The 16370-nt window shown below is 37.1% G+C and overlaps 1 protein-coding gene across 4 annotated transcripts in view; it reads right to left on the reverse strand.

Annotated features, from left to right (window-relative positions):
• Nucleotides 1-206: 206 nt before the first annotated feature.
• Nucleotides 207-16370, reverse strand: part of LOC127416671 (suppressor of tumorigenicity 7 protein homolog) — a 57430-nt gene continuing 41266 nt past the window's right edge. For 3 of the 4 annotated variants that reach the window (XM_051656149.1, XM_051656148.1, XM_051656151.1), the window contains 6 exons: nt 7529-7601; nt 5555-5657; nt 5307-5457; nt 4817-4909; nt 1983-2125; nt 207-503 (listed from right to left, as the gene is read on the reverse strand). In XM_051656149.1, the coding sequence (XP_051512109.1) occupies nt 408-503; nt 1983-2125; nt 4817-4909; nt 5307-5457; nt 5555-5657; nt 7529-7601 (659 nt within the window). In that variant the 3' untranslated portion in view covers nt 207-407. The remainder of the gene's footprint in view (nt 504-1982; nt 2126-4816; nt 4910-5306; nt 5458-5554; nt 5658-7528; nt 7602-16370) is intronic. The other variant, XM_051656150.1, reaches the window with a different exon arrangement.

Genomic DNA, 16370 nt, shown 5'->3' on the forward strand with positions numbered 1-16370 from the left:
CCACCAACTCAAATCACAAAAATGCTTAAATATGCCTATAGATTAATTAGGCCAAAAGTAATGCACCTCTCCTTACATTTCTTCAGTCGGTTTACTACATTTTTATGCCACTGGTGCGTGTGTGGGACATACAGCTCAGAAGAGACACACAGTTACAAAGTAAAAGAGAAATGCTTTTTATGGACATTTAAAAATGAAGACAAGTGTTTTGCAGCAGTACAGAAAATGTTTTATTTTTTCTTTTATATACTGATGGCCTTTTAAACAGAAAGGTTTACATGAGATTGGCAGGAAAAATAAATCCCCTTCATTCTGATGTATTTATTGTTCTGTAACTGTTGTTTGCTGGCTATGGGCACTTCAGAAGAACTTGGCACCTCAGTCAATATCAGATGATATCCACACGATCAGATCCGGGTGAGTTGGTGCCATAGACTCGAGGGCAGAATACTCTCAACCTTCTCCATGATGAAGTTCAGGGGTGCAAACAGTGTGCTCAAGAACTGCAGTGAAGACAAAACAAAGTGAGATTGTGTTCAGAGATTTCTTCAAATAAGTTTAGTGAATGTGGGGGCCAGACTGCTAGGCAACTAAATGATGCAAAAATCCTTTGAATTAATGACGAGAGAAGCTTGTTCATGCTTCCTCACGCTTGACGCATGCACAGTTGCATGTTTACGCAAGAACTTCTGGTTGTTTTGCGCATGCGTCCGTTTTTGCATGAACATGCAAATGCATGCATGTGAATCGCAAGAATGCATGAATAAGCATCAGTCATGATCGCTCATAGGACTGCTGGGTGGAAGTGAAGAGTTTAGTCAATACGGAGTGAATTTTTGGTCTGTTTCACACCAAAAGCTATCGACTCACTTCAGAAGACATTGATTAAACCACTTCAGTTGTTTGGATTACCTTTATGCTGCATTCATGTCCTTTCTGGAGCTTGAAATTTTGGATCCCATTGACTCACATTGTATGGACAAAAGCACCTCAAAAAATACTTCCTTCAAAGAAAATCTTAGTTTGTGTTCCACAGAAGACAGTCATATATGAGTTTGGGCAGCAATAGGGTGAGTAAATGATGACAGCATTTTTACTTTTTGGGTTAACTATTCCTTTAACATCACATTTGAGGATGCTGTTGTAGTCTAAATGACTGGGTTGAGTGAAAATATTGGATAATTAAAATAGGAAAACTTAAACTTAAAATGTAAAAAGTTAGGGTTTTACCAGTAGTTAAAATCTGAATTTAAAAAATTTTTAACAAAAATTATGAGACCACAGACACAAAGTTTGTCTATTTGTAGCTTGTATTGGTATGAGAGACACATGAGCAGTATGTAGATGTTTATTTTATAACCAGTATCATGCAGAATCATTTTTAAACCACTTCCATTATGTCTGTGAGGCAGCTGAAAACAAAGGGTGTTCAAATCAGAAAAAAAAGAAAGAAAAAAAAAATTCTAAAAGGGCTTTGATGCCTGAGGGGGGAAAATATATATAAAAACACTCTTCCCTGCAGAATGTTCATTTTAAGATTGCTTGTCAAATTAGAATTTTATACATATATATATATATATATATATATATTACCAGCAATATATTTTATCTGTGATCAGATTTTCAAAAGCTATGATCAACCAAAAATTATACAGCGATCAGCAGAAGGAACAGCCTCTAGGGAAACACGAGTACAGACATCCGACAAAGTCACTGGCAGTGTGAACGAGTTTTAAGACCTCTATATGTAAATGACATTTGTTATGATTGGTTGACCTTTGTGTAGCTCACACTGTCGTTCAGGATCGGTCAATTTGCTGAATACTAATTAAGTGTTGATATGTGAATGCAAGTGGTCATTTGTTAATGAGCTCAAGAATCTGAACTTAACTATTATTTCAAAAGAACAAAAAAATAAACAAAAATAAAAAAGTCTTCATGTGTTGTTTGTCTGTGCTGTACTTGTGATGAATGAAACTCACAGCTTTAGCAAAAACTCCCATGAGCTCCGGGAACTGATGTGTGAGGAGCGCCAACATCGCAGTAAAGGAGCAGAGACCAGCGGTGAAGAGGATGAAGAATGGCAGCTCTTTCTTAGGATACACTGACACCTCGTGGAACACTGCTTACACACACACACACCACAGTGAGGGTTAACTGCTTCTGCTAAGAGGGTGAGAACAGAGATGCTAAACCATAAAACAGTCCAACAGAACTCAATCTTTAAATTGCTTTTTCTGGGAACAGGAGTCTGATTTCAAAAACAGATTTAATATACATGTGGGCTTTTTGTAGAAACCAGGAGAAAATCACATTTTTCACTGTGTTGCCATGATGAATGAGTTATAGTATTCTTGTGCTGATTCATTGGCCATCCTGATTGGTTTGGCATTCCACCCAGGAATGAATGTACCTACCATATTCATGTGCTGTACCAAGTGTCTATTACAGATGTATATTAAAAATAAGCATAATTAACTGACTTTATAAAATGAATAGTTCAAGTCCTGGATACTGATCATTGGTCAACAGTCATGTTTATTCATGATAAAGCACAGCTATGACCTCTTCACAGAGCTTCTATTTGTATCACTGCGGAGCACCCCACAGCTGACATTTATTCTTGTTGCATAGCAACATTCTCTTTACTGTTTACTGTCAGGAGGTGTGTGCCAATCGACCGATAGTGTCCTGCGAAGTGGACCTCACACGGTATAGAGTGCAACAGTCTGGTTCCGGAAGTAATGTGATAACTTATGAACCATTAAAGACAGACCTACCGTGAGCTATGAGGTTGTTCATCGATGTTATATACTTCCATTGAAGCCATCCATCCGTGTTATTTCAATTTCATTGTTTAAAAATCATGTTTGATAGCGGAATTCATGGTAAACAACTACATTACATGGTACAGCAGAGAAAGATCCACCAATCAGAGAACAGCGACCAACAAAACCTGCGAAACATGCCCACTCCCATGACGCACCATGAATGACGTAATCAAGTCGGTGTCTCTTCACCCTTAAACTACTTATCTATTTGTACATATTTTGCAATAAACGTAAAATAAATGTTTTCTATACATATAATCAACAAACTAAAAGCAATAGTTTTATATATTCCCATCATTTTTTATTAAATTACATATTTCACAATGCTTCATGGGATTGTAGTCCATGCTTTCATTAAAGACGGTAAGTACACAGATTTGTGCCTTTGTCTTTTTGTCAGATTTTCAAATACTTATTTGCCTCAAAACAAAGTTTGTGATGTTGTGATTTACCTCAGAGCTGTATGGATTGGTCCATGCCTTACAACTCTTTTATGAAGGATTTTACGAAAAGCCTATGGAAGAAATGAATGGGGAAAATACTTCCGGAACCCAGACACTGAATTAGTGGGTGGGGCACTGTTGCGCTCTATTCAGCAATCCGAAAGGGAGTGTATCAGTTGAAAGGGAACTCCAAATGCATAGAAATTTGGGTACATCAATACATCACTTCACAGGGAGTGGAGATGGTGATTGCGAACAAACAGAGTACTACATGAAGTTTGGCTTAAATAAATGCTAAAACAAAATAAACAAAATGTGTTTTATTAAAGGGATAGTTCATACAAAAATGAAAATTGTCTCATTTACTCATGGTGATCAGACCCTTGTAGCTCCAAAAATCACATAAAGGAAGCATAAAAGTAATCCATAAGACTCCAGTGGTTAAATCCATATCTTCAGAATTTATATAATAGGAGTGGGTGTGAAACAGAACAATATTTATGAGCTTTTTTACTGTAAATCTCCACTTTCACTTTTACATCTGAAAGTCACATGTGGTGCCAGATTATTTTCACATCTGAAAATGAAAGTTAAAGTAGAGATTTCAAGTAAAAAAGTACTTAAATATTGTTTTGTTCTTCACCCACACCTGTTATGAAGATATGGATTTAAACAAGTTTTATGGATTACTTTTATGTTTCCTTTATGTGATTTTTGGAGCTACAAGGGTCTGATCACCATTCAGTTGCATTGTATGGACCTACAGAGCTGAAATATTCTTTTCTTGTAAGTCAAACACATCTGGGATGGCATGAGGGTGAGTAAATGATGAGCGAATCCCTTTAAACTATCCCTTTAAGCTGAATTCACCTCGGGTGTGCTTTCTATGCAGTTGTGCGCAAGTGTAAAGTGCCCAAGATGCAACCGTTACATTAATTACCTTGCAATGGTCATTTAACAGAAGACACACATATTATAAAATAACCAAATAACATTTATTTTTATATTAAACAGCAACAGTCTAATTACGAGTCCAGAGAAATATATTAATTTAAATATCTAAAAATATATTTTATAAAAAATACATGTGGATGTATTATATAATTTATACAGAGAGAATTTATATTACATTTATAGGCATTTACACAAGTACATTGTCATGTCATCTTATTTGAAACTCGTAATCTGTGTGACTCAGCCACGTCTGTGTTTGATGACATTGTAAATAAACGTATTTTGTCAAGTGAACTTCAACATATCCTGTGCTTACTGCGTAGGGACCCTGCGAATCGGAACACAGCTAGGGACTTCTAGCAGAAGTATGACACTTTATGATCTTACTTAAGAAAAATACAATTTTAATGAACATTTGTGTCCTTAATATGACTGTAAATATGAGAACCTTCAGCCATGACTACATTCAAAATAAAGCACAGCCAATCATATCTTGTTGCAGTAGCAGTTTGTTCCCTTCAGTATGGTGTATCTGTACTGTTTAACTAAAGCAGTGTCTATAGGTGACTAAAGAGGAAAATCTCTTACTTGGTAGAAGTTCTCTGTCGGCAGTCTCTGTACAGACGGGATATGGATAAAACAGGTGTCCTTTCTCCAGAGGATATGGAATCATTCTAAAGGCTGCAAGACCAAACCATGAATGTCAATTAACTATACAGGCAGTAGATGAATGACTGCTCATTCAGTATTTATTAGCCTGTTTCTATTGAAATACAGTGTAGATGATTGTCAGAGTAAGTGTTTTGTTTCCCTTATCTGTTTGAGCACCGTTGAGCACATACATTTCAAAATAAGAGTCCCCGGTGTATCTTGGCCTTGTTTATAGTTCAAGTACTGTGTTATGCACTAAATCTTCATTTTTTTCTGGTTATTATTGAGATTTTGGTTACACAATATACTGCATCTGAAATGTTATTCATTTTGGACTAATGCTGCCTCTAAGTGTGTGCCTGTCAGAGAGAGGAAAGGATTTTTTTATGTTCCACGAATCGATTTTCAACCACATTACGTTACTCACTTCCCTCCCAGGTGCAGTGGAGAAGGTTGAGCGCGCCCTCCACCCTCTTCCAGTGCTGCAGGTGGAAGAATGCATATGCTATGGCTTCACTGTCTCCTCGCTTGAGAATGTGCTCTGGAGGCAATATCAAACTCTTCATCTCTAAGAGGTACTGCAAAAAAACACAATCAACACTTCAGGAAGTGAGGGTTATATGTTAGATATCAACATATGATGGCATCTGGTGTTTGAGGGCATTCATGGCTCACTTTGGGAACGTGTGGGTTAAACTCCACTGCTCTGTGTATGGCTTCAACTGCATTCATTTCTGCTGTGCTCAAACCTCGCCGAGACGCCGCCTCTGGTGAAAACCTGCAGATGGATGAAACTTATATCAGAATGTGTGTGATAGGTTTGCATTTCTAGAGTATATACTAGAATAATTATAGCAATAAATGACCTATCACAATATTTAAGAAATTCAAGACTACAAATAATATGAAAAATTCAAGACTACAAATATCAGTATGTAAACTATGATTTCTTTCACTTTCCGGATAAATAGAAAAGCAAGGAAAGAAAGTTCCAAAGTTTTCTTTCTAGCTTTAATATTCTTTTCTTTATGCAATATTCAGCCTTGTAAGAAAAGCCAAACAAATACACATTCACACACATTCACATGGTTAAAGTTACTCTATGAATTGCATCCTAATGCAGTCTATTACAATTGTTTGTATTCACACTGTACTCTTGTTCTTATATTGGCAAGTTTTACATTGATTTGCAATCCGTAACATGGAATTGGAAAGAACTGTTAAACCTTCATTTAATCAGACAGGAGAAAAAGATTTCGGCAAAAACAGTCAATAGGTGAGACACCAGCCAAAATCAAGTTGTATAGAGTTGACTTGTGGGCTGCTGGCTTAGGCAAAATCGAGTGGTCACAACCTCAATGATATCATCAGAAGACTTGGAATGTGATTCACGAGTTTCATGGACTACTTTTACAGGGTTACTGCAGAGTTTTTAAAATCAAATTTAAGACTTTTTAAGACCTTTTTTAAGACCTGAACAAATGAAATTAATACCATATCCCCATACCAAAACAAACCCACACAATCTCAAAATAAATCCTGTATCACAGACTCTTACTTAAACAGGCAGGGGACACATTCAACATGGCCTTAACAATGCTTATCAGTAAAACAGGGTAGGATATATGCAATAATAAAATACTCAAGACAAGTTTTCTACATATACATCACATTAAAATTGGTTTATTTCCCATTATATATAAATACAAATTAGAGGTCAACCAATTTTGGATTTCGCTGATGTGATAATGTGTTGAAAGTAAGGCAATTAATATGTCAATAGTTTTTAAAATTGGTAGCCTACATTAAATGTTCTTAGTCTTTCCTTCCTGTGATGGGGAGGAAGAAAAAGATTTGATTCATAGTGCGGAAATTTTAATTTTAAAGGCTGAAATACACCGGGGGCTTTTATTGTGAAATGTATGCGCAATTGTTCATGCAACAATTGTTGCACGAACATCAACAATTGTAATAGAGTGATTTAGGATGCAATTCATGGTGTAACTTTACCTTGTGAATGTTTGTGATTGTGTATTTATCCCCTCGAGGCTTGCCATAGAACGCTAAGTCCATATGCAGCTTTCTGTGAGTAAAGGATTTATGTTCAACAAAAACATACTGCTTTCTGATTTTATTAGTCAACCCCAGAAAAACATTTGGTGACAATATCACTATGGATCACATTCAGCGTTTGTGATAATGTGCAGCTGGGAGTGTGATTGCTGAAGAAAAAGTTCAGATCAGCATGATGTCTTGGCAGTTCTTCAGTACAAAAAAAAAAAAAAAAAAAAAAAAAAAAAAGCACAATGAAAAGAAAATTCATTGGTCATTTTTTGAGACGGCCCAGCAACAGAACGAGTTTTTGACAAGTTTGATCTGCTTTTCCAGTTCTCAGATTAATGACCTCCCGCTGGCAGATGCTAATCCACACTCTGTCTCTCACCTACTCGCCAGCAATTATGTAAATAAAGGTTACACCTGAAAATCGTTGGAAAAATCAGCTCGTGTGATGCCCGCTTAAGTAAGGCAAGAGGTGTAGCACTCCATTTATTCATGTATTATTGTTTTATCCTGCAATTAAAATAACTCTTAAAAACCAACAAATAATTTCACAAATTTGGACAAATGCAACATTATTCAGTAACTCACTTATCAGACACTGCTCTGGCTTTGAGAAGTGCTGCGGTGTAGCAGATGGTTGCAGACTTTGGCAAACTGATGTCTGAGGAAGAGAACAAATACTGTTAACAAACAACATCAACATCAAAACTCAGTAACGTGCCTGTTAAGGTAATCATATCTTGACATATAAACAACAGCTCCACCACTCAATTAGTCAATATTATCAGCTGATATCAGGATACATTTTTCAATTGACATTTAATCAAACAATATGCAGGAGATTACAAATAAATACATCATGCATAAGAGATTAAAAATACAAAGAATATAGTGTTGACAAAGGTGAAAATGATTTAGGATGTTCAAAAAGCCATTAGCTGCTGCATATTGACAGCTCTGTTAATATCAGGTCAACTAGCCTTATTCTCAGAGGTTACACTGGGATCGTCCACAATCCAAACACTCGCTGTCGAGGTGTTAATAAAGTACTGGTTTAATACAACAAGTGCCTTGAAACAAGACAACCCAAACAAGACCAAAACTGACTGATACACAGAGCGCAAGATTTTACCTGTACAGTTCAGAAATGATGTAACAGGTGTGTTATGAGGATGATATGAAATAGACTGTTTTAAATGTCTTCCTCGAGCTGAACAGCTCTGATTATAATAATAGCCATATTGATTTTGCTTCTTTTCATATCAGACGCCAATAATGAATGATTACGTTTTGAAACATTACCTAGTTGTTAAATGTTCTTAAATTTGAGATGAGCAGCTCAGATTTCCAGTCATGTATATAACCAGGTTTAGCAAAGATTTTTACATTTCATCAATGCTTCATCTCTAAAGGCAAAAAAATTAGAAAAATAAATAAAATAAAATAATATATATATATATATATTTTTTTTTTTTTTTGTTTGTTTTTTTTTTTGTTTTTTTGTTTTACTGTTGGAACAAGCGCTCTGTCCCTTTACAAGTGCTCATGCATGTAAAACAGCATTTACGCTGAGAGATGTGAGAGAGATGCATGGAGAGACAGATTTACAGACAATAGAAAGAAACTTTTGATTTCTTGTGTTCCTATGTGTGGATTATTAATTTTCACCAATAACCAATATGTTAAGATGAAAGAATGTGGGAATTTCCCACACTGTTACCATGGAATGTGCGGGGACACTTAGTGTTGCGTAAGACGTGCAGTCCGGCTCCAAAATTCATGAAGTGGGTTATTTCCTGCAATTTTTTCAGCCAAACACATTGGTAATAGATCGAGGACAGTTCTACAAGAGCATGCTTGGTGTCTGCACTTTCTTTTGCATTCACGTGACTGTGTCTAGGTGCATCCAGTATATTATGAGCTCGCTCATATCTGCATGCTCAATAACGCATGCACTCGCTCGTCTCCAAGAGCTCGTTTGCTCCATGTCATTTTTGTGCTCTCTCACTTGTTGTCTGCTTGTACTAAAGTAATAAGTGCAGCACTGGCCCTATCGGGCAAGTGACAATTCTCACACTAGCCCTGGGCCATTGGGCAGTCCTTATAGTTGAACCCTGTTATGTCTAACAAAGTCTGTACTTATTTTTTTGTACAGTACTGTACAGACTTTCAACACATTTCCCACCATTTGTTTTCTGTACCATTATTTAAATTAATATTTTCCACACTGGCCTTATGGCACAATATATCTCAGATAACCCCTCCCCCAAAACAACATGGAATAACAACAACAACTGTGATTGATTACTTTACATGTGAATCACACCTGCATACATAAGAGGTTCTAGGCCAGTGAGCTGCAGACCTTTTGCCATTTAGTCAAAGGTCTGGCTACGCAAGATTCATTTTTGTGTCTCATTTTAAGGTGCTTTAGACCCATTCAAAAAAACAAAAACAAAAAAACAAACAAAAAAAGAATTAGAACGATCCAAACGTATTTCCGGATCCTTTCAACAAAGTCTCTTTAAGTCAGTCCACGCGATGGCCATTTTTGGAACGCTCTTGGGCAGTTTGGGCAGTTATTTTTCTGTGTAAACAAGCGTCATGACAGTGCATTTCCTATCTACTTGAATTGGGAAAATCTCCAAAACTGTTGGTTAAGGTTACAATAAAAGAACATTTCAAATAAGCAGTTCCAATCCCCGGCGTCGCATCTAACTCGCACCAGACCCTCACCGCTCCGTTCCTGGACCCATGAAGACACCAGCAGGTAGAGACCGGTCTTCTGAGGAGAGGCGCGCTCGGGGGTTACAGGCAGCGATGATGAGGCTGTATGTTTTTCGCTGATTGTTGGCTGCCGTTGGGCGTTCCCATTTCTTCCATTCATTTTAATAGAAGTGGCCCATTTCTGCTAAATAATCTCTGTTTTAACAAGCAGGAAACGTTCACGGAACAGTGACGTCACTTGACGTCACCAACGAACAGTCCTTGAAATGGTCTATAGTACATACATAACAGGGGTGCTCATTGCATAAGACAACCACTGGTCAATCTTGTTAACATGTCAAACAGTAAAGGGAGTAGAGAGAGAAACTACTAAAATAACAAAATTCTTAAAAATAACTATTTATTTCCTCCCATGCGGGTGGATTTCCAAAACGTAGGAAGGCAGAAGAAGACAGAGATTCTTTTAATTACTGAGATAATAAAAACCTCCTCTATCATAGGAGAAGCGTAATGGTCAACAAAATGTTACAACAGTAAGTCACCGTTTGCAGATACCATACAAATGAATGGGGAGAGCCGTAAACTGACAACTACCTGTCGCAAAATTGTCCGTATCTTCTCTTATAAAACATACATTTTATCATAGTAAACTCCACACAAAGTTCATTCCAAAAGGATTGTTTAGTGTAAAACATGTTGAAGACTAGCGGACAAGTGGTCAATTCATTAAATGATGAGCTGTTTACTCACAAAGACCCTGTTTACACCTGGTATTAAGATGCATCTCGGGTGATCCAATCACATGTGGTCAGGCGAGACATATCGCTGTTTACACCTGGTCGCTTAAATGCATCTCCTGTGACCACTTGTGATCGAATTTGGAGGGGAGGGACTCTGCTTCATGATGACATACATCAATCACTATGTCAGTGTGTTACTGCATGACATTAAAGCTCAACAAAGTCAGAAAAGATAAAGTATGAAAAAACTTCTCCCAAATGCAGCTGAAATTTAATAAGCACAAACGCAACATTCCGAGCAGAATTGTCCGTTATTTTAGTGGATTACATGTATTACCCTGAGCTGCAGATGTTCGTGGTTCTCATAAGTGTCCCTGCATGTTGATATCAGACGCACTGAAGAAGATCCGTGAATTTCTCATGCTTGTGTGTATCAGCTTTTTAAAATTTTCCGAGCATTTTTTTCCTTTTCCTTTTGTTTCTTTGCTTTTAAAGCCACTACTAACCGGCAAAGTTTAAACTCTTGTTTATCGCAGGGGTTGATTGACAGGTGAGGGGAGGCGCTTCACTGCTGCAAATCAAATGTGATGCAGTCACATGCGTTTTTGACCACATTTGTTATGTGTTTTTTGTGATCGGGTCACAAAACTTTTTAGACCCCGTTTAGACCTGTATTTAGCACTGACCACATTAGATCCGATCACCAAAAATGTATCTTAATACCATGTGTAAACAGGGTCAAAGGCAGTTTATTCAACACACTGAAGCATCTCCTCCACAGACATCCATTTTAAAAAACAGCCTCGTCTCCTCGCCAGTGAACCGCTTATCGAATGACTATGGGACCGCCACATTATGCAGTTTTTATACTAGCTAGTAGGCTCCCCTTATAAGATGGTTTCTGGAGAAGACTCATATTTATGAGGAAAGCTCTACCTGATTGGTTACGGTTATGATTAGGGGTAGGGCTATAGTTTCTATGACCAATCAGGTATTGCTTTCCTCGTGAGTATTAATGACTCTTCCTCTGCCAGCTACGTTTTGGAAACTCGCCACTGTCTGACAGATGGCTTCTTTTTGTGTGCGTGTGTGTTGTGAGAGCGTTTACGGTTATGTGGATACACGGCTGTGTGATGGTCAAATGCATTTAAAAATATCTGTCTTGTTGAGGTATTGATAGAAAAATAGTCAGATATGTCTGAAGTAAGCATAAACACAGGGACAAAAAAAGCTAATTTGTACCAAAATATCAGATCAGTGTATTAGGACTTGAAGTGCAAATGCAGCCTGATAGACCTGCCTCTGTCTATTTCATTAATAACAAGAAAACCATCCATTGCTCTTGGCTGGATAACTTTAGTAGCTCTAAAATAAAATATGAATGTATTATAATCATACAGTCATGACCTGTAATCCTTGAGAATGTAAGAATGTTTACTTGAATTCTTGATTCCGCTGATAAATTGTTATTTGTCAAATAAAAAAATTTGTCAGTATTCGTTTTTTAAAAGTTCAAGTAAAAGTTAAGTATGGAGTGCCACAGGGATCAGTTTTAGGGCCTCTGCTTTTCTCCTTATACATGCTTCCCCTGGGAGATATCATCAGGAATCATGGAATACGTTTCCACTGTTATGCAGACGATATCAAACTTTATTTTTCTTCTAAACCCAATGAAAATTCATAATTCTCCAAATTGAGTGTATCAGTGAAATAAAAGATTGGATGGCCAGAAATTTTCATTCTACTCAATTCCGACAAAACAGAGGTACTAATTATTGGACCAAAAATAAGCCGCTAAAATATAATTTGACTCTCAATGGATGTACTGTTATGTCATCTTCTACAGCACAGAACTTGGGTGTTATATTTGATACCAATCTGTCCTTTGAAAATCAAAACACCAATGTTTGTAGAACAGCATTCTTCCACCTCAGAAATATTGCTAAGTTACGACACATACTAATTCATGCATTCATGACCTCAAGACTTGATTATTGTAATGCATTACTGGGAGGATGTCCAGCAAGTTCAATAAATAAACTTCAGTTGGTTCAAAATGCAGCTGCCAGAGTGCTGACTAGAACCAAGAAATATGATCATATTAGCCCCATTTTATCGTTGTTACATTGGCTACCTGTTAAATTTCGTATTAATTTAAAATTCTGTTAACTACATACAAAGCTTTGCATGGTCTAGCTCCACAGTACTTAAGTGACCTTCTGACATGCTATATTCCATCACGTTCATTATGATCACAAAATTCTGGCTTGTTAATAGTACCTAGAATATCAAAATCCATGAAAGGAGGTAGATCCTTTTCCTATTTGGCTTCTCAACTATGGAATATTCTTCTCTAACACTGTTCGGGACGCAGACACACTCACTCAGTTTAAGTCTAGACTAAAGACTCATCTATTTAGCCAGACATACACCTAATTTATCCATCAACTCACAATTAGGCTGCTTTAGTTAGGTCTGCCGGAACCAGAAACATCTATCATGATCTATAACTCTGCATAAAATTTAATGACATCTATGCTAATATTATTCTATTTGTTTCCATGTCTCAACCTCGGGATTCATATCCCGAGGTTACCAGAGCCGGCCAGATCCAGCTCCGTTCCCCCTTGGTTTCGGACTCCACTGCTATTTGTATTATTTGAACTGCGATGCACCTCATTGATTTCTACCTGCATCACCTTTGTCTATTGATGGACTACACTCTTGAAATGGAATACATAGACCATCGTTTAATTGCCAACAAAAGCCTTCATCAGCCAACTAACAAAGGACAATGCATCTATGCAAAGGGTGATGCGAACTGCCAGACACATCATCGGAGGTGAGCTTCCCTCCCTCCAGGAAATATATACAAGGCGGTGTGTGAAAAAAGCTCGGAGGATCATCAGAGACTCCAGCCACCCGAGCCATGGGCTGTTCTCACTGCTACCATCAGGCAGGCGGTATCGCAGCATCAGGACCTGCACCAGCCGACTCCATGACAGCTTCTTCCCCCAAGCAATCAGACTTCTGAACTCTTGATCTCCCACGATCAAATACATCAGCACTGAACTTTATTACCCTTACTCTTATATCTCACACCGGACTGTCATAAATTATATTATTATTATATTATATTCTCTCTTAACGACTGACTATCAACTGACAGCCTGAATGTCAATACAGTACAATACTGTACATTCTATATATACTATATATACTTTTTTATATATTTTATTTTTTATTTTTATTGAATAATGTGTATCTATATAGTGCGTATTGTATACTGTACAGTGTATGTTATTATTTGTATGTTGTTGAGTGTAATTATGTGTATAACAGATGTTTAAATTGTGTTGTGTTAATTTGATGTTATTGTAAATTGGTACTGTCTCATCACTGTCACGACTGCTATGTTGATCGGAACTGCACCCAAGAATTTCACACACCATTGCACTTGTGTATATGGCTGTGTGACAATAAAGTGATTTGATTTGATTTGATGTGAACTTCTGCAGTTAATCCAGGATGGACTTCAAAGACATTAGTCATTAATTTTTTAAACACTGGACCTTAACACTTAGTTTACTAATCTTAAACCATGACCTGCACTGCACACAAATAACTAATATTGGCATTATATTCATACTGGTTAGCCAGAGGGGAACTGGCCCCCACAGTGAGCCTGGTTTCTCTCAGGGTTATTTTTCTCCATTAATCAACATCTTATGGAGTTTTGTGTTCCTTGCCACAGTCGCCTTCAGCTTGCTCACCCCTGTTCTAAATACAATTATTATAATAATTATTACATTTTATACACACTTTACAATCACATTTAATCAAACTACACAATGATCACTCTAAGACTTTATAGATATTACAGTTTCATTTTTTGTTAATGCATGATTTTCTGCAAATCTGCTTTGAAACGATGTGTGTTGTGAAAAGCGCTACACAAATACAAATAACTTGACTTCTTGCAATTTCACTGGTATTGGTAAACCTGAAATGCTGAAATGTTGGTATTGTGACAACACTACCTACAATACATGCATGGTAGATCTTACTGTAATAGCATTATGAAAAAGTAGGTCTGATGCCATTAAAGTGTGAATGAATTACTTTTTAAAGCTGAAGTGTGTCATTTCTGTGCCACTAGTGCCACCGAATGGAACTGCAAATAAACACTGTTTTCAAAAGGGATAATAAATCATTAATCAAAATTATATCAGGGTTCGACAATAAGGACCGCCCAATGGCCCAGGGCCAGTGTGAGAGAGATTCGGGCCATTGACAGTTCTTGCAACTCGGGCCAGTGCTGCTTTTATAACATTAGTGCAAGCAGACAAAACGAAAGAGAACAAAAATTACATGGAGCGAACACAGTCTTCTAACCAAGCACTCAGAGATGAGCAAGCATGATTATATTTAGCTCGCAAGCATGCGCAAGCACATAAGATATTGGGCGCATCAAGGAACAGTCATGTGAGTGCACAAAAGAGTGCAGACATAGAGCGTGCTCTCCTAGAACTCTCCTCGCTCTTTTCCAAGTATCTTAGCAGCATCAATTACCAATGTGTAGAAAATTGTAGTGTAAAAAAAACCCACGTCAGGAATTTCAGAGTGGGATTGCATATCTTATGCAACTGTTTAAGTGTCCCCACACATTCCACAGTTCACAGTGCACGAATTTCCCAATTTTTTTGTTTTAACATGTTGTTGAAATTAGCAGTCCACACATTGGAACACATGAAATCAACAGTTTATTTCTATAAGACTATAAATCCATCTCTGTCCCTGCATTTCTCCATGCAGCGTAGACACTGATTAACGTGCACGCGCACTCGTAAAGGGACAGTAATGTTCCAACAGTGAAAAAAAAAGTGCAGTTTCTCTCATTATTTCACATTTAGAGATGAAGCACTGAATCAAACCTAATCAACTTTGTTAAACCCAGATTATTCATGTGGCTGGAAATCTGAGCTGCTCAGTATCCAAAATGCAAGTAAGCCTATACATTTAGGTAATGTTTTTCAAATTGTAAACATTAATTTGACATGCTAATGGCGTTTGATAATTCAGGGTGAAGATGACTATTTAAAATAGTCTACTTCATATCTTTCTCATAACACCCGTTACATTTCTTGTTTCTGGACAGTACAGATTTTTTCTTTCTGTGCTTTGTGTATCAATCAGTGTTGGTCTTGTTTGGGTTGTCCAATTTCAAGTTTATATCCACACTCTTAATTTACAGATTAGGCCTAATATCTACCTAATGCATATTACACATCACAACCGATTTAGTAGCATGGTTTCCTCTCTCAGAGAATCATCTGTTTTTAACATTCAGCCAATAATCAAATCCTTAACTCAGTGACTAAATCTTCAGTCCTGTTTGTGAAAACTACACAGAGCTTAAAAGCTGACAGTATAACTAAACAGGTGAAAGAAAACCCATATTTGCTCCACAGAAATCTTCGCTTAAAAACATGTGTAAATGGCAGGACGGCTGAGGTTAATATGATTCATTTATAAATTTATATCTGATGTGGAGTTACATAAGACCTAAATCATATCTTGCAAATTATAAATGTGATACAATTTAGGGGAAATTGTCTAAAAACATATATAAAAAAAAAAAAAAAAATTCTTCGCTTCACATTTTTTAAAGCCATGATGGTAAAAACAGCTATTTTTCATTTTTGTGTTGGGGCCAATAAAAATTTTGGCAGGGCAAGTAAAAACCCAAACCACTAGCCCGTCTGGGCCAGTACAAAAAATCCTCAGCGTTGAGCCCTCTATTTGAATGAAAAATGTAATAATCATAACAGCCCAAGATACCTGACTGTTTCCAGGCACTAGTGGTGATGACCAGCGATTCCTCAATCCTACAGCATATGCAGCCTTACAGAGAGATGTTAATCTTTGTGAGCGGGTGCAAATGCATACAACAACTAAGCCCG

The sequence above is a fragment of the Myxocyprinus asiaticus genome, chromosome 26, assembly GCF_019703515.2.
Source record: "Myxocyprinus asiaticus isolate MX2 ecotype Aquarium Trade chromosome 26, UBuf_Myxa_2, whole genome shotgun sequence".
In the NCBI taxonomy this organism is placed as follows: Eukaryota; Metazoa; Chordata; class Actinopteri; order Cypriniformes; family Catostomidae; genus Myxocyprinus; species Myxocyprinus asiaticus.